Source organism: Amphibalanus amphitrite, unplaced genomic scaffold (genome assembly GCF_019059575.1).
Source record: "Amphibalanus amphitrite isolate SeventyFive unplaced genomic scaffold, NRLGWU_Aamphi_draft 000029F_arrow, whole genome shotgun sequence".
Lineage (NCBI taxonomy): Eukaryota > Metazoa > Arthropoda > Thecostraca > Balanomorpha > Balanidae > Amphibalanus > Amphibalanus amphitrite.
In genome coordinates, this window is record NW_024881525.1 from 767,074 (window position 1) to 789,291 (window position 22,218).

The 22,218-nt window shown below is 54.7% G+C and overlaps 1 protein-coding gene across 11 annotated transcripts in view; it reads right to left on the reverse strand.

The window, feature by feature from the left end:
* The window catches only part of LOC122366313 (protein held out wings-like), a 40,516-nt gene that overhangs the window by 2,021 nt on the left and 16,277 nt on the right, over positions 1–22,218 (reverse strand). Inside the window, exons 4-9 of one of the 11 annotated variants that reach the window (XM_043338457.1) lie at positions 15,240–15,383; positions 6,351–6,429; positions 5,442–5,495; positions 4,244–4,457; positions 4,155–4,196; positions 290–421 (exon numbers count right to left, since the gene is read on the reverse strand). In XM_043338457.1, the coding sequence (XP_043194392.1) occupies positions 290–421; positions 4,155–4,196; positions 4,244–4,457; positions 5,442–5,495; positions 6,351–6,429; positions 15,240–15,383 (665 nt within the window). Of the gene's footprint in view, positions 1–289; positions 422–747; positions 1,337–3,640; positions 4,458–5,441; positions 5,496–6,350; positions 6,430–15,239; positions 15,384–22,218 lie in introns of those variants that run through there. The other 10 variants (XM_043338447.1, XM_043338486.1, XM_043338476.1 and 7 more) reach the window with 10 other exon arrangements.

A 22,218-nucleotide genomic window follows, 5' to 3' on the forward strand; every position in this document is an offset into this window, starting at 1 on the left:
ATAACCCATCGGAAAGACCAGGGCGCCACCGGAACGCCGATTCAATAGCAGCTCCGTAACAGTAAAACAAAGACATATAGCCCTCTGAAGCTCAACATATACAATCTGCTCGAACACGACACCAAAGCCAAATCCCCAAGAAGCTCGCTTACCAAATCCAGAACTATCGAGTTCTGATGCTTCACTTTGAATCATGACCGGTAAACGTCATTCTCAAAGCAGGATGATATCCCCCAAAACACTGACCTCGTGGAAATAGGTACGGCACAGTTGTGAAACACCAACTAACCTGCTCCGATCGAAGGAGGCGCAGGTGTCTGGCGAGCGCGCGCGAGCTACATTTGTGACATGGAGCCCACCCGCTGGTAGGGGTGTTCGCGGCCCTGGGTCAGCATCTGACGGTGCTTGGAGGCGGCGGCACCTAGATCAGCGGCAGCGGGGGCGTCACGACTGGTCCGGGCGGCAGACGGACACAGACTGGACCGACAGACAGGAGACACAGACCGGACAGACAGACAGACAGACAGACAGACACAGAGGCACCAGGAACACATGTAGAGTGGCGGAGGGAGCGAGAAAGGAACGGGAGAACGCCTCAATTAACCACCGCTCGGATAACACAGCCGGAGACTGATCTACCGGGTGAGCGGCAGGATCACATCTCCCACTTCTTTGTGTATTGCTCGGGTTTGGGGCGCCCACTTTAGCGCCTATGGACTATAAATAAACCCTCATTCAGATCCTCTATCAGGCCTCTTACAAAGCTTGCTTTCAACAATGAAACTACGCTTCGTGCGTAGAACATAGCTGACCGACATAACATTATTTGAGCTAGACGAATTTCGGTTAAAAGATCTCAAAGTTAATTTCCACTACGTTGAAGCGATGATATTTGACGGATGATACTCGCTGAGTTCCACTGGTAACAATTGCGATAGCTCATGTTGTTAACAATTTGTCTCCAGTAAAAGGAATGTTCCATGCCCATGGACATTATCGACCGATTAATGTTTAGTAGCCAGGGTACCAAATTTATGACAAGTAGTACAGCTACTTTGTTAAATTGTTAGAATATCCTATAGTAGTTCATATTAAACCGAAGGGCAGCTGATATCAAACACATTGTCAAATATGAAATGTAAAAAGCCGCCTTAGGATGCTAGGACCAGTTACCTTCGTAAATCCGGATGGATCCAAGGCCAATGAAACTCCATAATCATTATCTGCTAACGCGGGAAGGCCCAGCGCTGCTCCTTCAACTTCACGAAACATTCCAATGCCAATGAAATGTAAGGGATAGAGCAAGCGAACTATGCCAAAGAACAGAGCTATAGTGCAGCGGCGTATTTAGAAAATCGCGAAGGGGGGGGCCAAGGGTTTGGAGGGCGCCACCTCACCCAAGGAGGGCGCCATACGGTCGCGAGATAAAAAATCGCTCAGTGGGGGTTGGGGGGTTGAGAGGCGTTTTTTTACCATGCCACCAGTTTTTTTTTTTGCGTAACCTCGTATAGGTCGTGCTGCATTGATTTTGCATCGTGTGTATTCTTTATACTTCAGGTCACAAAAGGTCAAGTGTTCTTGAAATGCTGCGCCGAAGGCGCGCGAAATTTTTGAAAACAACCTTTTCCTCCGCTTTTTAGGCACGCCTTTTATACGATCACCGTTCAAAGCTCCTCTCGCTCTTTTACCAAATTTGAAGGTGTAAAAAATACCTAAGGTTTGGTCGGGCCGCTGCCACACAAACTGTACAGAAAGCTTGGCTCATGGGTGTCGATGCATAAAAGTTTATTGGCGGTGGCATATCTACGCACCAGATCACCGTATCGGATTGATACCGGAGCGCGAGATGCGTAAACATCATCCAAATTACCTCAGACCAGCCTTCATAGCCTTCTCACAGATGCATAGTGTACCCACATAACCAGTTTCAAAAGTACGTCGAGTATAAAGTACGTATGGAATAAGTACGTCAAGGACGGAAGTAGGCGTAGGTATCGCAGAGGTAGGTACGTACAGTACAAAGTACGTATACCTAGACAAAAGTACCTACGTCAAGGAAGAAAATACGCATCGAAAAAGTACGTAAATTATAAAGTACGTATATCGCTAAGCATAGATGTCGCAATCGGTCGCAACTACAGCGAGACATGCAGTGCAAACGGTAGCAGACAGCAGTAGTTTCCCCTACCAAAGTGGTGGTTTTCTACCACAGACGCTCGTCGAGGTCGGAAATTCCAAATACGCGTTTCAATCACCGAAACTTCAGATGCCTGCTGTTGCGCCCGAACCTGTTGACAATACTTAATCGTAATCCATATAGATGTCATGATGCACGTAAAGTAGGATCAATCCGTTAAGACCAAAGACGTGTTTTATGCATCGTAGAGCGTAGATAGTTTTGGTAGGTATAGATACTTCATTCATTGTGCTGAATGCACGTTCATTTGTGGCAGTTTTCACAGGCAAGACATCAACTATGTGCAATAGAACGACTAAGTTGAAAAACATGCCAAAGGAGTAAATAAATGATAGGAGGGCAGCGATCAACGGATGTTGCCAATAGGTAGAAGGGCTGCGATCCACAGGAGGGCACTAATAGGTAGAAGAGCCCCGATCAACATCCCGAGTTTCGACAGTAGGGCACCGATAGGTAGGAAGTTGGCGAGCAGCAGGAGGGCGCCAATGGATAGAAGGGCAGCGATCAACAGGAGGGCACCAATAGGTAGGAGGGCGCCGATCAACAATCAACAGGAGGGCGCCACCAGGTAAGAGGGTGGCGAGGAACAGGAGAGCACCAATAGGAGGGTGGCGATCAACAAGAGGTCGCCAATAGGTGGGAGGGCGGTCATCAACTGGAAGTCGCCAATGAGCGGAAGGGTGACGATTAAAATGGGGGTGGCAATGGTGAGGAGGGCGCCTTTGCTCAAGAGGATGACACGAACAGGAGGGCGTCTGTGCGGAGGGCGCTGGTCAACAGGAAGGTGCCAGTGGATAGGAGGGCGGTGATAAACAGGAGGGTGCCAGTGGTTAGGAGGGCGGCGATCTACACGAGGGCGCCAATAGGAGAAGGGCCCCGATTAACATTCAACAGGAAGGACTAGGGAACCAATAGGTAGGAGGGCGGCACTGAACAAGAGGGTGCCAAAAGGGAGAAAGGCGGCCTTCAAAATTTCACATGAGGGCGCAATAGGTAGGAGAGCGCCAATAATTATGAGGACGCCGATCAGCAGAAGGGCGGCAATGTGTAGCAGGGTGGCAACCTACAGGAGGGCGCCTTCGGGTGAGAGGGCGCTTATTTACAGGACAGCGGCTTACATAGGCGACCACCGTTACGCTTAGAGAGCTACAGCCTACAAATGTGGTTGGAGGGCGCCCGAGGGAGCCCTCCAACCGTATTTGGAGGGCGTATTTGGAATGGGCGTCCTCCGAGGGCGACCTCCATCCGTATTTTCCCTGTAAACACATTCGCGATTGGAGGGCGCCCTCCAGTCGCGATTGTTTTTCGATTCGATTATATCACAATTGCATTTGCGATTGGAGGGCGCCTTCGGCGCCCTCCAATCGCAAAGGGCGCCTTCGGCGCCCAAGGGGGGGGCCATGGCCCAGTGGCCCCCCCCCTGCCTACGCCCCTGCTATAGTGTCACCGAATTGACTGAAGCGGGGTCAAGATTAAGCAAACGAAAAAGGATACGGGGAGGACAAGTTGTGTGGGGATCACTGCCACATACCAGTTTACACAAAACCAGAACACGAAAAGCATTGCACTGACAACATACAGCCCAAAGACAATGCACAATCACCAATTACCTGACTAGACGCTGGTTCATCACTGTAACTTTCTCCGGGCTAGCCAAGTTACGTCTGAATTATCCACAACAGCATCATTGAAATCGAACCTCAACAACACCGAAAATGATAAACCAAAGTGGACATCAGATAAGCAGACACCAACTCAGCCCTTGCGAAACCAATTCGGCACATATAAAAGTAGAAACCAACTAAAAAGACCTGAATACAGCTCACAACTGGCCTGCCATTGCGAAAAATACCCGGCGTTCGGTAAAACAAACCACGGAGAAGCACCCGGGACGGACTCGGTGCGCGCCTCAGTGCCCGGCCGGGCTGCGGCGGGCCTCACCGCGCAAAGTACCCACCAGTGATGTCCGCCGCATAGTCGGAGAGCTGCAGCGGCGGCGGCGGCGCGGTCAGCTGCGCCTGCGCCGCCGCCGCGTACTGCGCAGCGTAGTCGGGCGCGTACTGGGCGTACATGAGCGCCGCGTCGCCGGCTGAGATGAGCGGAGGCGGAGCCGAGTTGATGAGCGCCGTGCCGGCGGCCATCCGCGGCGAGAGCATCAGCGGCGCGCCCAGCGAGGCCGGCGTGCGGCACATGGTGGTCATCAGGCCGCCCAGGCCGGCCATCTGACCGAGCTGCTGCAGCCGCGGACCGGCCGCCTCACCTGGCGGAGAGCGAGCGAGACATCACGGGGTGGAGCGGCGGGGATGGGGATCAGTGGCTGTGCAGAGTAACGTGGCCTCACGCTAGGTCATTGTCAAAAATCTGCTATCAATGGTCTCTACATATACAAGGAGATACGCAATGTTATACTGTCATGGGGGCAAATTAGCCGTCCGTACAATTATGGTGTAAATGATGTTTCCTTATACGCGATTTCAGCTTCACATAAAAGACATTAATCATTGTTGAGCGAAAAATACTAAATTCAATATCCATCTGGAATGAGTGCTTAAAAATAGACGTCGTCTGCTGGCAGCTACATCTAGACATTTCTTACACAGCGGACATACATACGGTTCATGTACTCTTATTTATTGTATTTTTATACCATTTTAATTATGAGGAGTTTCTTTGAGTTCTGACTATTCGAAAGCATCAATCGCTCAAGTTTTTATTAGTTATTACCAGGAGAACGACGGATCACAGGCGGGATTACCCTAGGGGCGACGATTTCGGGCGCTACAATTGCGTCTCTGTCTATATGGCTATGGCACCCAGGACAATGGCGATTCCACCATTAGCCCCATAGTGATCTGGATGACTTCCCAGAGGCCTGTGCCCGGTACCGGTAACATACCTGCACATCATCCAGTCCTTTTAGTGAAATATCTACTCTGGCTACCAGCCCAGACCTAAATGAGGTTAGCTACGTGAATACGACATTCGTTAGTTTTCACTAGGCACGACGAACGTCGCCATCACAGATAAGTCGCTGCGACTCAGATCTACATTGTCACTGTTATTTGAGCAGCAGCCTGCGCTCTGCTCCTGGCACACACAAATACTCTGAATACGGATCAATCAACAACGGCGCTTCGATATTCTACGGGTAACTCTTTCCCTTCAACACAGTTGTGAAGCACATCCTCCATTTTATCTACAGCACCCAAACGTTGCACCGTTTCTGCGTGCGCCACAGCGTTACCTGGCGAGCCTGCCACCGGGACGCTGCCGGCGCCCGTCTGCTCGCTGCTCGGCTCTGTAAACAGGCACCACCCGTTTCACCAACGCGTCGTCCTCAGACACCTGTTCGGCCCCGTACCGGGAGAGCCTTCGCGAGGGACGGAAAGCGCGGTATGTGCGCTAAATACAGCCGCCGGGTGTCAGGAGAGCACTCGAGGGATTTGGTGAGATAATACCCTGGAGAGCTCATGTCGAAGAGCTATCCTAGTGAGGGCGGTACCGCGAACAGACAGCTGGTGTCACTTAGCGGCTAACAGGAACTAAAAGTTATCCTTCTCCCGATAGGTGGCGGCGCCAGCGCCTCTATCCATGGCACCCACATCGAGAACCTCATTTTTCTTCGTCAGTGGAAAGACAGTGGCATTCCCCGGGCCTCCTAGTACATTTGAATAATCCATGAATGCCTGGTAGGCGTGCGTCGCCATAGGTGTCCGACGGAGGCGATGACCGGGCTCCCGACAGAGGAGTGAGGGGAGGGAGAGACGGTGAGGCCGCCAGCACGTGCGGGGGACGGCCGCCTCACTGGGATGACATATGAGGTGTAGAAACATACAAGTTGTTCATGAGGGTGTCTGCTGTGACAAATTTTTGAGAAGTCCATGACGCCTCCTCTTTACAAGTCCTAAAATCATCAAACCCAAAGTATCGTCGTTTGGATAATTCCACCCTAACACGTAAGCAATCTCGGTGGATAGGCATCACCTAAACCAGCAAGCCTTTCGAGAATCACTACCTATCATTCTGATCACATAAACTCCACTTAGAACCCCAGTGGTGCCGTTCGTCATTTCCCCAACAGTCCAGTGCCCTATCAGCCGCGATTCGGCGCAGTGACGCGGGGGAGAGCGGCCACCCGGCGCACCCCACTCACTGCTCGAGTCCCGGTAGGTGCCGTTGATGATGGCCAGTTCCATCAGCTGCCGCTTCTTCAGCTCGTCTTCACCGTCCGCCTGAGGGCACACAGGGGTAGACGGGGAGTCAAACAGGGAATCACACAGGGAGTCAGACGGAGGGATCAAGCGGGGACAGACCAGGGAGTCAGACAGGGGTTAGACAGGGGTCACACAAGGAGTTAGACAGGGAGCCATACAGGGGCAGACAGGGAGTCAGACAGGGGTTAGACAGGGGGTCATACAAGGAGTTCGACAGGGGCAGACAGGGAGTCAGACAGGGGTTAGGCCAGTCAGCGTCACAGCGTAGTTGACACATTTATCTAAAATACAAGAGAAAGGGAGGATCTGAGCTAGAGCGAAAACAAGAACAAGCGATAGAAAGCGATATTGAAGGAGAATGCGGGAAAGAGGTCACCGGGAGGGATAGGGGCCATAAGATTCAGACGAGGATCAAGGTACGAGGAACTTAGTCAAGAGTCACAGGCGCTGCAGGGCTAGATTCGAGGGCCGAGCTCCATACCAGGCAGATCTCGAACGATTATACGGACGCCTTGCGTTAACTTTAAGTCCCATCAAAACCTACTTCATAGGTTCAAAGTCTGCATCACTACAGGACACGAAATGGGGATAAACACCAAACGGGCTTCAAATTCGAGGTCACACCGCTGGTGGATACTTCACTACCCCACACAAATCGGCCAGAGTTGGGCGGCGGCGCACGATATTCTCCCATGTCTGCTCTGAACGGCCCGCCCTCCACCCCTCCCTCCGGCCTCCGCAGCCGCCGCCCGAACACTGCGATTTCTGCATACATAAGCGGCCCTATCGCGGCCAATCCCAGGCGCCGCCTCTCAGGCCGTGTTACATCAGACGGACTGCTGGAAGACGCCATCGCTGCTGTCGCCGATGTTTCAAAGAATTTCAAACATGATTGTATGATATGCGAGCAGCACCAGGAACAGGGAATTCTGCACATCTAAAGAGATTGACCGGGTTGAGTTTCTTTTCCAGTCGTCCAAAGTTAACACGGTGAGAGTCAAGCGCTGGCCGAACAAACCTCAGCTGTGGTGTCGTTCGCACAAGCGACTACACCATACCACGATCCAGCCATGTGACAGATAACTGCAGGTTGTTTGAAATAGACAAACACTCTTCGTTAGTACGGCGGTGTCGAACTCGCGAAAACGAGACCTAACGCGTACACTCGGATCATATACGATATACAATGCACGGATATAGTCCTATATAGAGTCGCCGCTAGGGCAGGGGTCATCTGGTGCGGTCCCCGCCCTCCTATGAGCGTCGGGAGCCGCAGGGGCGCTCTGTGCTGGCCACACCACAGGACGGACAGTCCCAGTCCCGCGGCGCGCCGGTCAGCGGTAAACAAACGGCCGGCGCCGGTCGCACCCTTCCGCGCGCCGGCGTCCCATGCCTCCTCTAGCGCCGCGGGGAGAGAGACGGAGACGCGTATTTGGAAATTCCAACCTCGACGAGCGTCTGTGGTAGAAAACCACCACTTTGGTAGGGGAAACTACTGCTGTCTGCTACCGTTTGCACTGCATGTCTCGCTGTATGTAGTTGCGACCGATTGCGACATCTATGCAAGTCGGCAAGGGTACGTAAGTACCTTAGCGATATACTTACTTTATAATTAACGTACTTTTTCGATGCGTATTTTCTTCTTTGACGTACTTTTGTCTAGGTATACGTAGGTACTTTGTACTGTACGTACCTACCCACCTCTGCAATACGCCTACTTCTGTCCTTAACGTACTTATTCCATACGTACTTTATACTCGACGTACTTTTGGGATACGTACTTTTGCCCTTGACGTACTCTTGTCCATACGTACTTTATGCTGTACGCACTTTTACGATATGTGATATTGTCCTTGACGTACTTTTGTCCATGCGTACTTAATAATGCACCTGTTATACGTACTTCTTCGATACGTACTTTTGTCCTTGACGTACTTTATCCATTCGTGCTTTATACTGTACGTACTTTTGCCATGCGTACTTTTGTCCTTGACGTAGTTTTGTCCATGCGTACTTTATATTGTACGAACATTTGCGATACGTACTTTTGTCCTACGTGCCAGGGGCGTCGCCACAGATTTTCGACAGGGGGACGGATCGGCCGACTAAAAACCCAAAATTAGGTATCGTTACCGTACTTTTTCAGGCCGATGCACTATCTGTTCAACGATACTGGGCTGAATTCCTACGCGGTACGCGTCTGAAGTATTCATTTTTACACGGGTAACCAGAGCCTCCGGTCTTCTATCAGGGTATAATTGTTGACACATGCCGTCAATCTGATAGTTAACTGTTAATGTATACATCATACGTGGTGGTTGCTTTAGGTATTTGTCACAACTCTGAACTCATAATCTCTTTTGGTCTCCAGTATGAATATTGAATGGGCGGCGCGGGTCGGCGCGAAGCGCCGCGGGATTTTCGTCGAGGTCGGAAATGTGTATGCATAGATGTCGCTACGATAGCTTGAGTCAAGCTATCGTAGCGACATCTATCAGCGTAGCGACAGCTATCAGCGTCGACATGCAGTGCAAATTGTAGCAGACAGCAGTAGTTTCCCCTACCAAAGTGGTGGTTTTCTACCACAGACGCTCGTCTAGGTCGGAAATTCCAAATACGCGACGGAGACGCCGGCGCGCACCTCCCCTCCCCTCCCGCGCCGGAGAGGGAGGGAGGGAGGCAGGAATGTCGCGGCGGGGGAGACGCGGCGCCGCGGCGCACAACACGACCGCCCGGCGGCTGCCGGCCGGGCCCGGCGCAGGGCAGGAGACGTCAGTCCGAGCTCCACACAGCGAGAGTACCCAACGCACTGATAAAAACTAGCCATGGCCCTGAACATCTGTGCAGCCGTGGTCAGCCGTGTGCAGCCGTGGTCAGCCGTGTGCAGCCGTGGTCAGGTGCCGGTGGCCGGTGCCCGGCCCGGGCCCACAGACAGGGTGCTGCTGACCCCGATAGCTGGGGCGCTGGGCGGCGCCGGCAGGAGCCCCCGGCCCACTGTCGGTCTCCGGGTCACGGTAAACACCCATACCGTTATCCAGATTAGTCTGTGGTCGCCATCTCGGCACTCAGTCATGCCCAGCCCGGGCCCGGTGCAGACCCAGAGAAGTCTCCCGAGCCAGCAGGTCTATGGTTCGCCTGTCCCCGTCCACGGTCTGTCTGTCTGTCTGCCGATACCGGGACCGGTGCGGTGTTTACTCAGCGGGGCTGGTCTGTCGGATGCGGCCCCTCCGGCGGCGGCCGGTCGAGCTGTGACCCGTCAGTGGTCGGCGGAGGGCGGACGCCGATTTGGGGCTGCGGCGTGTCCATCCGACCAGCGGCAGCTGATGGACGGCCGGGCGCGTCGCCAACGTCAGCACCCGAGCGGCGGCGGCCGCCTCAAAAACGGGCCGCCGTGAATCCGCCGCAGCTTTTTAAAGAACGGCCCGACCCGGCCGCCAGGTCACGCATAACTCCGGGTGGTGTGGGGTAACCGGCGATCGTGATGATCGGCGATAACATTTTAAAGGCACTTGTGCGCGAAAGGTGCACTGCAGGCTAGAACGACCCTTTCCCAATCGCCCCAGCCACCCTGAAGAGCTGTGGGAACTTAACCAGTCTTTGAGCAGTTTGAGCTACGCTCTAGCTAAACGCATATGCACCGCCCGGGGTAAAATGGCGATTCTTGCAGTTCTTAAGAAAGGCGTCAGTAACTAGTAGAGAGGAACGGTCCACAGCGAACGGCCGGGCACGGCACGCCGGACTCCGTGGCGCAACACCCTCCTCCCTCCCTCCTGGCGCGTCGGTCGGACACGTGCGGCGCGCTGCGTTCGGCCGGTGCACGCGGACAGGCCACCCCGCCTGCAGACGTGGCCACATCTGGAGCCAACGTGTGGCAGTGTGTGGTCAGAAGGGCGCCGTCCCAGCTGCTCAGCCGGCCGGCGAATTTACGGCCCTCCTGGCGTCACACTGTCCGCCGTCCGTCCCTCCGTCCGTCGGTTCGTCTGGCCGGCTGGCTGGCTCTCCGGACCACCGTCTGGCTCCCCACAACTAACTCATCCACACATCTCATAGTTCGGCGCACGCCTGCAGCTGCTTTCCTTCTGAACCCGACCGTCTCCCCATCCGCCCTCCAAAAAAGGCTGGTGTAGCCAATCTCGCATTCGACTTTTCCATTCCCCGTCATCCCTCATTGGGACAGTCTGGAGCACTTTCTCTATCCTCAGTTGTTTCCAGCTTTGCTCTCCCACACCTCAGCCCCCATTCCACACCTCAGTCCTTCCCTCTGTTCCCTATTCGGTATTAGGGTCCCCTAATAAAGTTTAGTGGCCCCTCTGGAGTGTGAAGACCAGCTGGGTCGGAGGTGGGTTGGGAGCGGCAGTCCGTGGGGAGGGGCGAGGGCGGGGAGGGCGAGGGAGGAGACGAGAGGACAGACGTCAGTCAGTGAGAGGGGACGACGGTGACAACAGAGGCGGGCCGCGAGTGGCGCGTCTGGTGGTGTGATTGCGCGTGTGTGGTAGGATAGCGTGCGTGTGCTGGCATCACGCAGCCTCTATCGTGCACGGTACGGTGGTGAGAGCCAGAGCGGGACGCGGACCATGGACTCCGCGCAACACTACGGACCCGGCACCGTTGGAATGGCAGGTGGGTCCGGTCCGCCGGTATCTGCATCGTAACCACGTGCTGTGTGCAGTGTCGTTGGCTGTATGTATCGTGTTCGGCGACTGACCTGAGAATGTTAGGTCAGTTCAGTACGAGGCCTGGCAGAGGCCGGTTCGGACAGAGGCCGGTTCGGTGAGGCCGGTGCGGACAGAGGCCGGTTCGTGAGGCCGGTGCGGACAAAGGCCGGTTCGTGAGGCCGGTGCGGACAGAGGCCGGTTCGTGAGGCCGGTGCGGACAGAGGCCGGTTCGTGAGGCCGGTGCGGACAGAGGCCGGTTCGTGAGGCCGGTGCGGACAGAGGCCGGTTCGTGAGGCCGGTGTGGACAGAGGCCGGTTCGTGAGGCCGGTGCGGACAGAGGCCGGTTCGTGAGGCCGGTGCGGACAGAGGCCGGTTCGTGAGGCCGGTGCGGACAGAGGCCGGTTCGTGAGGCCGGTGCGGACAGAGGCCGGTTCGGCGAGGCCGGTTCGGCGACTGACCTGGGAATGTTAGGTAAGTTTGGTACGAGGCCTGGCAGAGGCCGGTTCGGATAGAGGCCGGTTTGGTGAGGCCGGTTCGGCGACTAACCTGGGAATGTTAGGTCAGTTCGGTACGAGGCCTGGCAGAGGCCGGTGCGGACAGAGGCCGGTTCGGTGAGGCCGGTGCGGGCAGAGGCCGGTTCGGTGAGGCCGGTGCAGACAGAGGCCGGTTCGGCGAGGCCGGTTTGGCGACTGACCTGGGAATGTTAGGTCAGTCCGGTGCGAGGCCTGGCAGAGGCGGGTGCGGACAGAGGCCGGTTCGGTGAGGCCGGTGCAGACAGAGGCCGGTTCGGCGAGGCGGTTCGGTGACTGACCTGGGAATGTTAGGTCAGTTCGGTACGAGGCCTGGCCGAGGCCGGTTCGGACTGCGGCCGGTTCGGTGAGGTCGGTGCGGACAGAGGCCGGTTCGGCGACTGACCTGGTAATGTTAGGTCAGTGCGGTACAGGCCTGGCAGAGGCCGGATCGGCGACGGACCTGGGAATGCGAGGTTCGCACGGCGGGCGACACGACGGGGTCTGAGTGACATGGCTTGGATACGTTAGGTCAGTTCGGTGCGTGACCGGGCCGCGGCCGATTCAGCCCTGACCTGGGAACTTGGGTCGGGCCGGTGGGCGAGCGGGTCATAGGTGACCGCAGGGGTGAGCGGATAATGCCCCGGCTTTACTTGGTAATGGATCGGTTTGAGGTTGGCCTGGTATAACGTACGAGCAGACTCGTATAGTGGTCTGCCCGGCGAGTGGGTTTGGCGGCATTCTCCCACGACACGGCCAGAGCAACTCGGCGTCGGACGCTGGTTGCGGCGCCAACGGGCGTCGGTCAACGGGCGCGGCACGCCGCAGACGGCCTGTCACCGTCTCGGGATCCGCTGGTTTATGTCCACAGCTGGTTTATGAGCGCAGGTGTCCTTTTATGGCAAACCGTATCCAGCGCCGTCCGGGGCCGCTCTTGCGACTTCACGTTGAGCACAAGAAAAAGATCCATCGAGTCACGCTGCCCTGGTGTTTGAGGGGTGTCGATTGACACTGCCCTGGTTTTGAAGGGTGTCGATTCACACTGCCTTGGTGTTTGAAGGGTGTCGATTCACACTGCACTGGTGTTTGCGAAGGGTGTCTATTAACACTGCCCTGGCGTTTGAAGGGGTCGATTCACACTGCCCTGGTGTTTGAAGGGTGTCGTTTCACACTGCCCTGGTGCTTGAAGGGTGCCGATTCACACAATTCCTTGGTGTTTGCGAAGGATGTCGATTCACACTGCCCTGGTGTTTGAAGGGTGTCGTTTCACTCCGCGCTGGTGTTTGCAGGGTGTCGATTCACAATGCCCTGGTTTTTTGAAGGGTGTCGATTCACACAATTCCCTGATGTTGCGAAGGGTATCGATTCACACTGTCATGGTGTTTGAAGGGTGTCATTCAAACTGCCCTGGTGTTAAAGGGCGTCGATTCGCACTGCCCTGGTGCTTGCGAAGAGTGTCGATTCATACTGCCCTGGTGTTTGAAGGGTATCGATTCACACTGCCCTGGTGTTTGAAGGGTGTCGATTCACACAATTCCTTGGTGTTCGCGAAGGGTGTCGATTCACGCTGCACTGGTGTTCGAAGGGTGTCGATTCACACTGCCCTGGTGTTGGAAGGGCGACGTTTCACACTGCCCTAGTGTTGCGAAGGATGACATTCGTTGGGTGAGCACTGCGCCTTGTGTGATGGGCCACCGGGCATTCAATTAGTACTTTTTCTGCTCTCGAGAACCAGTCCTTCTGGTAGCTTAACGAGGAGACACTGAGTGTGTCAATCTCCTACCATTACCTGTCGGTTCCAGTTGGGGCTTTTGGTGGCCGATGAGGAGCGCAACCGAAAAATGGGTGAGTACGGCCAACAACAGCCAAACTGGAATGGGTCGCAGCACGGGACACAGTAGCGACAGAGAGGAAACACTAATCGGTATTAGGGTCCCCTAATAAAGTTTAGTGGCCCCTCTGGAGTGTGAAGACCAGCTGGGTCGGAGGTGGGTTGGGAGCGGCAGTCCGTGGGGAGGGGCGAGGGCGGGGAGGGCGAGGGAGGAGACGAGAGGACAGACTTCAGTCAGTGAGAGGGGACGACGGTGACAACAGAGGCGGGCCGCGAGTGGCGCGTCTCCCACCCCCCATCCCCAACGGCGCCAATGTCCTCAACATTGTCTCCTCCGTCTCTTTTTCGTTTTTTTTTTTATTACTTCTCTCCCTCTCTCGTCCGACGTCGTCTCACCCACGGTTGTGGCGGATGAGGAGCGCAACCGAAAAATGGGTGAGTACGGCCAACAACAGCCAAACTGGAATGGGTCCCAGCACGGGACACAGTAGCGACAGAGAGGAAACACTAACCCACACTTCAGGCGGCCGTTCTCACCGCTCGTGCCACTCCCGTCCGTGACCTGCCTCACAGTCCGTTCACTGCCGCCGGAGGGCCGCCAGACACGGAACACCATCAACTTTGTTAGCAGAATGACGGGCACTTTTCTTCGGCGCACCTCTGCGCGAGCTACCGACTCTGACATTCCAGGCTTCAGGCGCCCCCACCGGGCGGTTTTTCAGGTGCCTCCATAGAACGATTTCGTCATTCTTTCTACCATTGTTTTGGGAAACTAGTGGATGCACTCTGCTCTAGGATCAGACATCAGTGAGCAGAAAAATCTTCCTTTGGCAAGCAAACACCAAGAAGGGTGAGTGACCGTTCACCTCTCTGCGGCAAGCTGACAGCCCGCAGCGGGCGGCTGGGACCGCGCGGCGCACGGCAGTAACACCGACAGACGAGCCGCGCATACTGAAACGGCCGGTCGCCGACCGCAGGACACCGTGTCACGCGGAGCCGTCCACCGCCGGGACCAGGTCACCAGAGGTCAGCCGTCAGCATAGAATACAGGTTACCAAGGTCAGCGAAGGTCGCCTAAGGTCGAAGGATGTCGGCGAAGGTCATGATCTGTCGTCCAAAGATACAGTGCCCACTGCCCAGCCCAGTGTTGGATCTGAGCTGTCCTCGGTACATACCTCCCGTGATGTTCCCTTGCTCCCCAGCTGGTCGACGCGGCCAGATGATACGAGCTGCACTCGAGACTGTCCCTTCTCCCGCACATCAGTGGGAATGGGGAAGGCGACGGAGTGAAGCGGGGTGATACTAGAGAGCGTGTGAGGGACGAGAGACATTGGGGTCATGGGGGACGGTGCGCCGGCGCCGGCCGCGTCTGACGGCGCAGTCATCAGCACGGTCAGGAGTTGGGACGGAGGTGGCGGCGGCGGTCACTGCGCTAATGACGCAGCCGCCTCCGTGGAGATGGGCGCGAGCACCGGTCGCAGACCCACACTCGAGGGAGGCGAGGCGGGACAACACACTGACAAACAGGACGTGCCACTCGGCCACAGCTGCTGGTGCGTGGAGTCAGGGGCAGTGGGGCTGGTCCAGCGTGACACATTAAAATCAATCAGGGTCTATGGACTCTGCATGTAAAAAAAAGAAAAGAAAAAAATACGGGACAGTCCGCTCGGAAGATTACGACACATGTAGAAATACCATCGAATGTGTCCTCCTGCTGATCTAACATTAATCATTATCGATATTCGATATTCAACCAAATAAATGTGGAATTATGCATGTCCTGTAATGCCCAGTGCCCACCCACTCAGTCAAGGCCTTGAGTTGGTTCCTTACCGATGGCACTAAGAGTTTCTTGATCTCTTCGACGGCCCGCTGAATCTTGGCCTTGGCGCGGTTCTCAGAGTCCTCACAGGTAATGAGTACGTGCAAGTCGTCACTGAGGTGTTCCCAGTTCTGTTTACCCCTGTTCATCTCTTCCTGTGGACGGTGGGGGCGAGAGACAGGGTTAGAACAATACTTCTCAAAGGTCAGAAAAGGTGACGAACGGATCACATCTCTCAGGTCATCACACATGACCAAAAACGAACAAAACAGACTCTCATTTTACCGCTCCTTAAAAAACAACTAACTGGCCCGAAATGACCGCATTTTTTGGCGTCCAGGGAGCTCTGAAGCGAGTGACGCGGACGGGTGGACGGGCCATCCCTCACACCGTGTCATATCGGCCGGCGGGGCCGTCACCGCTGCCCTCAGTGACCTGACACCGTGGGACCACCGGTGGACGGCGTTGGCGGTGTGGTTCTCTCGAGAGAACTCGTCAGCGGGGGATCGACCTTACATCAGCCAACTATGTGAACGTGATTACCGTGCAGACCGGACCGAGGACGTCAATAGCCACCTTAACGGCGGAGACGGTAAGGTATGTTGACGGATCGGATAGGGACGCACGGCGAAGTGAGGGGAGAGAGGGGGAACAACGGGAGGGGGAGGGACGGCGGGAGGCGCATGGCCGCGGGGAGGCAGGGGCGAGAGGGAAGCGGAGAGGGACATGCCAGGCGCCAGTCGACAGAGGGCAGCGAGCGCGGCAAGACGTGCAGCAGTGATTTTTTTTTTTACCTTCTTCCATGGAATTCCTAGAACGCTATTTCGTTTTTCTCGTTAAAGGGGAGGGGCCGTTGTGAACCCGCAGGCGGTGTGGTTCTCTCGAGAGAACTCGTCAGCGGGGGATCGACCTTACATCAGCCAACTATGTGAACGTGATTACCGTGCAGACCGGACCGAGGACGTCAACAATACTTCTCAAAGGTCAGAAAAGGTGACGAACGGATCACATCTCTCAGGTCATCACACATGACCAAAAACGAACAAAACAGACTCTCATTTTACCGCTCCTTAAAAAACAACTAACTGGCCCGAAATGACCGCATTTTTTGGCGTCCAGGGAGCTCTGAAGCGAGTGACGCGGACGGGTGGACGGGCCATCCCTCACACCGTGTCATATCGGCCGGCGGGGCCGTCACCGCTGCCCTCAGTGACCTGACACCGTGGGACCACCGGTGGACGGCGGTCCCGGCGCCAACACTAACGGTCGTAACTCGGCCCGGGCCTGTCAGCGCTCACCACCGACGGACATTTCAGGGGGGGGGGGGGGCGATATCACACATCTGCCCTGGCTGCAGTGGGAGTAGGAAGAAAGAGTCGCATCGGGGGCATAGTATACTGCATAGATCCAAATAAAACCGCGGGGGGTGTATAATGAACGCTCCGGTTTGGAAACATTGACATTTCAATCTTTAATGAAAAATGATGTGAATGTCACTAGACATGGGGTGTCATAATTTTCAGGACTGCACTCTTAATAGCTGAGCTTTAATCACAGGCGTCAATTTTCATCTGGCACCTGCCAGAAATGGCTCGCATGGCATTGCTGAGCGTCGACAGCAGCCAGCGCGGCCTGCTCGAAACTGCCTAGATCTTCATCAAGATCTGTCATATCTACCCTATCACTGAGGAATCTCGGTATTCTGGGGCGAATCGAAAGATCGCTGGGCCCGGAGATCGCATCTACCGACCGAGACGGGCGCGTGTCCAACACACGACCCCGTTTGATGCCGACTCGGGGTGAGCGGCCGGCCGCTGATCTCTCCACCTACCAACACGGCCCTCTACACGGTCAGATCCGGCGCGCGCTGATACGATACGGCAAATTGCACGTCACATGGAGCGTGTCCAAACCGCCGGCCGCCGATCGCTAATTTCGTTTGAAGTTGATTCGGCCGCGCGGCGGCAGAGCCGGTCCGCTAGCGCGGTGTTGGCGGCGGCCCAGCTCTGCAGCGCCGCTCGACTGACGTGGGTCCACAGACCCTCGCCGGAGACGGGTCAGGGCAGGTCATCGCTCACGGCGCCACGGCATCCGTCACGGCCGATTTAATATGGCCGCCGTCAGCGGTCGGTGACCGACGCGCCGACCACAGGCGAATTGGTTGTCATCTCCACAGGACGTGCGAACTAATTGAATGTAACCAAGTCAGGTATTATTTATGACGCTGGCGCAGTACCAAATACACTCCGTGTCTCCATACGGCGAAGAGACGAATTTCGATCCGTTGATTTATCGATTTAGAGGGGAACTGACGAACGCTTCGATCACTTGGCGGCTCTCTAATGAGAGAGCTGTTTTTAGGAAGACTGATCGGAGGGAAAACGTCCAAAATTAGCCGGCGGACTCGTTCCAAAAATTCCTGGCCGGTCGCTGCGGGCGGATTCAGCGCTCCAACTGCTATCACAACACCTGCAGTTAACACGAAACAGCCCTCCAGTGAGCCGAAACAATCCGGCGTCGTCTACAGGGGAGCCCCAGACAACGTGGCACGCTCTACCCAATGACAGTTCGCCCCAGGTATGCCAAGGTATGCTGAGGTATGCGGGGGTTTGTCAGGAGAGCCACGATGGCCAAAACACCACCCTCGCCAGCGGCGGGCGCGGAGAGGGGCAGGAGAGGTAACCGGCAGGTGAACGGGAGAGGAGCGGAGAGGAGCGGAGGGGAGGGGAGGTGCACCGGGCCGCCCGGGCCACCGGCCAGTTCTGCCGTTTTGCGTGCCAGCCGATTGGGCCAGATCGGTAAAATATCCGTGCCAAACAGCCCCCACCTTCCACCGCCATCGCTGTCGTCGGCCTCACTGCGGCCCTCCATAAAAACCCAGCTCTGCGCGCCCGCCACAGACCGTTCGAAACCCGCCGCCGTGTGCGCAGCTCGGTAACGAATCAGCAAATCGGCCGACCGGCCCGGCCCTAAAATAGAGCGACTGAGGAACCGCCGACGGCGGTGGTGGGCGGCGAAAAACGCACCTCCTGGCCTCCCAGCGGCGGCAAAACTCCGCCAGCTGGCAGCCGGCGCAGTGGCCCGGTCGGCCGCGAAACGGGCCGCTGCACTGGTTCGTTAGGGCGGAGGTGGTTCAGACGGGATCAGAGCGGCGCTCCACTGATCAGGAGCGGCGCGGGGTGATCAGGAGCGGCAGGGGCTGATCAGGAGCCAGCAGGAGAGGAATCTCGGCGGACGGTGCAGGAAAAACGGTCCACTGTGGGAGGAAAGGGATGGAGGACGGTGATTTGTGATATTTTCTGACCATAGGCAGTCACGAGAGAAAAATACATGCAACATACATTTACTAGCAAATGATGATATGTATGTGAGCACTCATCGTTCCGATTTAATCAAGACTATCAAACGCTGTCTCAGTGAACATTACTCGACAAACAACATACACACAAAAATAATAACCATTGGGCTGAATAATCAAGTAGATGAGTTACTCGTCATAACAACCGATCTTACCTATTGATAATCGATTCCTGGGTGCGTGAAACGGAACAGAGCACAGGTTAACAACCGGTGGAACGGTCAGCTACAATCACATCACGACCAGCGGTGTCCAGTAGCCGTAGGAATGGTTAATCACGCTTAACGAGTCATACAGCAGCAGGACAACAACAAGGGGACAACAACAACAACAAGAGTATAAGTCACGGAAACAAATATCGAGAGGATGGCAGTAAGAAAATGAGTCACAGTGAAACACATGAGGGGAAGGGTAATAAATAAAACATCTGCCTGGCCCCGACACAGCAAAGTAATCTTGACACAGCCCACAAATGTACATGCTACTAAAATGACACTGGTCAAGTATCTCCAAAGCACACAAACACAGCTGACTTGATTAAAATCCAGAAAATGAAGAAGGGTGGGTACTGGGTGAGTAGTTACAAGCAGTAGCGGAATGATGAGTTGTAACGCGTCATGCATAAATGGAAGTCAGCATCAGATCACGGGCAATGACGTCAGGTCAACAGCAAAAAAAGTCGCACCAGTTCGTGTCAGGACTATGCCTACTAGTCATTAGTCAGTCAATGAACGGTGTCACCAATCAAGTCCCTTGGAATGTCAGAGCCGTTATCAACCAGTTCCTGGCTGTCAGTCGCCCCGGCATCTAGCGAATCCAGTCTCGACTGCTCTTGTGACCGCTCGACGCTACCACGGGGTTCGGTTGCGGTTTGGGTCACTGTCCCAGCCACCAGAGACCAGACATTGGAAATACAGTGATACGTTCAATTTAGCCGAGCACTGCTCCGATCATTGAGAATATAATTAGCTCTTCACTCTTGTGGTCTTTCAGCAAATTATGACAAGCACCATGGCGTGTTATCGAGAATCAAACATTAAAGGGACCCTCCCACCTTCAAAAAAGTTAATGAATTGGCATGAAAGTGATGTCGCTCGGTTCAGAAAGAGCCGAAACGAATAACTACCAACTTTCATCGAAAAATATTCACCGGTTTTCAAGATATTAGACTTTTACTTTTGTTTACTTTTTGGCATCTCTGCTGTTCCTAGCGACTGTATTTGAAAGTGCGGCACTTGTTGCGCGCAAAGCAGCATATACCACCGCGTGCTACCAAACGTTTTAGTCAAACATTTAAAAATCGTTAGATATCTGCGCTGACGTCACACATTCAGAGGGGTATTCTTATGCATTAGCCCCTCTGAATCAAAATGCTGCAATTTTGAAATTCAATATTTCCGATTTAAGGCATTTCTCGATGTTGTAAGTGCCGAAACCGGTAATTGTGAGCCAGGGACCCCATTTTGGCTATCTCAACTCAAATCTAATGTTAAGGTGGGAGGGTCCCTTTAACATCACCAAGGCCCAGCTCACCGCAAGAAAAAATTTTAATGTCGAGACGAGATTACAAAACTAATAACCTACAACAAAAACGACTGAAAAACGGCGACCGACACCAAGCACAGAAATCCATTCCGAAGCAGCCACGGGTGGTGTATCCGTGGAGCCTGGCAAAACCGGTGGAAGACTACCAAACAGGGCGGGCCGGGATCCCTCATTAGCGGGAACACGCCAGAGAGGGAGGCTCGAGCGCCGGTCAGGCCCGTCTTGGTGACTGGGACTCGTTCCTCGTTCCCAGTCTCCCCGGGACAGCGCGGTGGGGACAAATTGCCAGGTGAGCAGACAGGATAGAGCGGTCACCGCGTGGCAGCAGGACGGGGGGGGGGGGGGGCGGTCGCCCGGCGTCGGCTGACGGCTGTTGAACACGCGTCAGCCAGTTACCGGACTGCTTAGAGTTGGCAACGGTGCACCAATCCTTCCGGTGCGGCCGCTAAAGACGAAATTCCTGACCACTAACGGCGCCATGCCTGCGAGGGTATGGCTTTGATCTCACAGCCGGGACGAACTGTCAACATGCATCGTTAGCGAATGCATAACTTAGCGCAATGATCGCAAGGGGAATGCTAATTTAAAATTTAAAACGTGGTAAACGAAGAGTTCAGATCCAATATCGGTGGGTACTAGACTTCCAGTGTTCGACGTGTCATTCTCTATGAGGACTAGCCCGACTCCTGATGTTCCTTTAGTCCATGTGACTAGTCGACTGCTGGCACTTTGTTTCTCAGCAAATATCTGGGTGGAGGTCACCACCAAAGCCGCATCAGCTGCCAGCTTAGCGTAAACTGCCTCCACTCGGAGCAGACTTAGCAGGCTGGCCGATCCGCTCAGCGTGTCGAGTAAGCCTGGTGCCAAGTGCCGGGACAGAAACCACAGTACGCCCTCTCCCGCCCGACACACACGAGACGTCATACGCTGGGGGAGGGATCATGGGTGGCGTGGGCCGCCCTATTCGGGTCTCAGGCAGCGCGATCCCAGCTTCTCTTCTCCGTTCAGCGAGTATCAGTCCCCGTTCAGCAGACTCGCAGACTAAGCTCAATGGGTCTCAGTTGTCTCAGTTTTTTACTCTTTACAAGTTGAACGGGTCAACGGCTTCTCATTCATCGAGTCTCAGCTGCTTAGGTCCGTTTAGTGAGTCTCAGCCACCTTCGTTCCCCGCTCAGCGAATCCCACCTCTATTCAGCGAGTCCCAGCCCAGCCTTTTCGGCCGGCGAGTCTGACTCCAAAACCTGATGACGTTTAGCGACTGCCCCCCGTTCAGCGGCCGGTACACCACAGCCGAGAAGGCGGCTCAAGGTCGGTCGACCGGAGAAGAACAGACGCTGCTGACTGGCAAAATCCGGCACTGCGCGGCCATTCCATTCCATTCCATTCCAGAATGTTTATTGCGCATCGACAACCTATAAGTAAAACGATCGGAAAATGAACATGAATAACAGAGATAAAGCAAAATAATATAAGAGTGGTGCAAAAGCACATTGTGCTTGACTCTAGGCACCACCTCTTGTAACATAATCAGATAGACATCATAAACATAAAACAACATGAACATAGCCTTCAGATCAACGTCGAATATAACATAAACATACAACGTAATGAAGGTAACGTAGCGTAATGAAACAAAACTACCACTGCCGCCGCCACGACAGGCCACCGACCCAACCCGCGCTGACGTCACTCAGCCCACCGGGGACGCCGCCCACAAAACTGAATGAGGTAGGTAAATTAATAGGTAAATCTGTGCGAACGAAGCAAGAAATTTTGGAAATGCTGAGCCACCGCACGACAGTCCCCGCCGCCAAGATCGTCGCCATGCAAAAGAACACGTAATAACCGTGTAGTTGACATTTGACCAAAATTTTCGCCAAAAATTTGCAACATGTCCCGGTAAAGTTCCTCTCTCTGCAAATTATAGTTGGGACACGCGAGAATGAAATGATGAATATTTTCTGTTTCAAAGCCACAAGCACATTCAGGTGTATCGTGCCTTTGTATTTGAAATAAATGTGAATTTAGTTGTGACATTTGCATTCGTAGCCTAGAATGGAAAATATTGCCCATTTTAGTGCCAATTT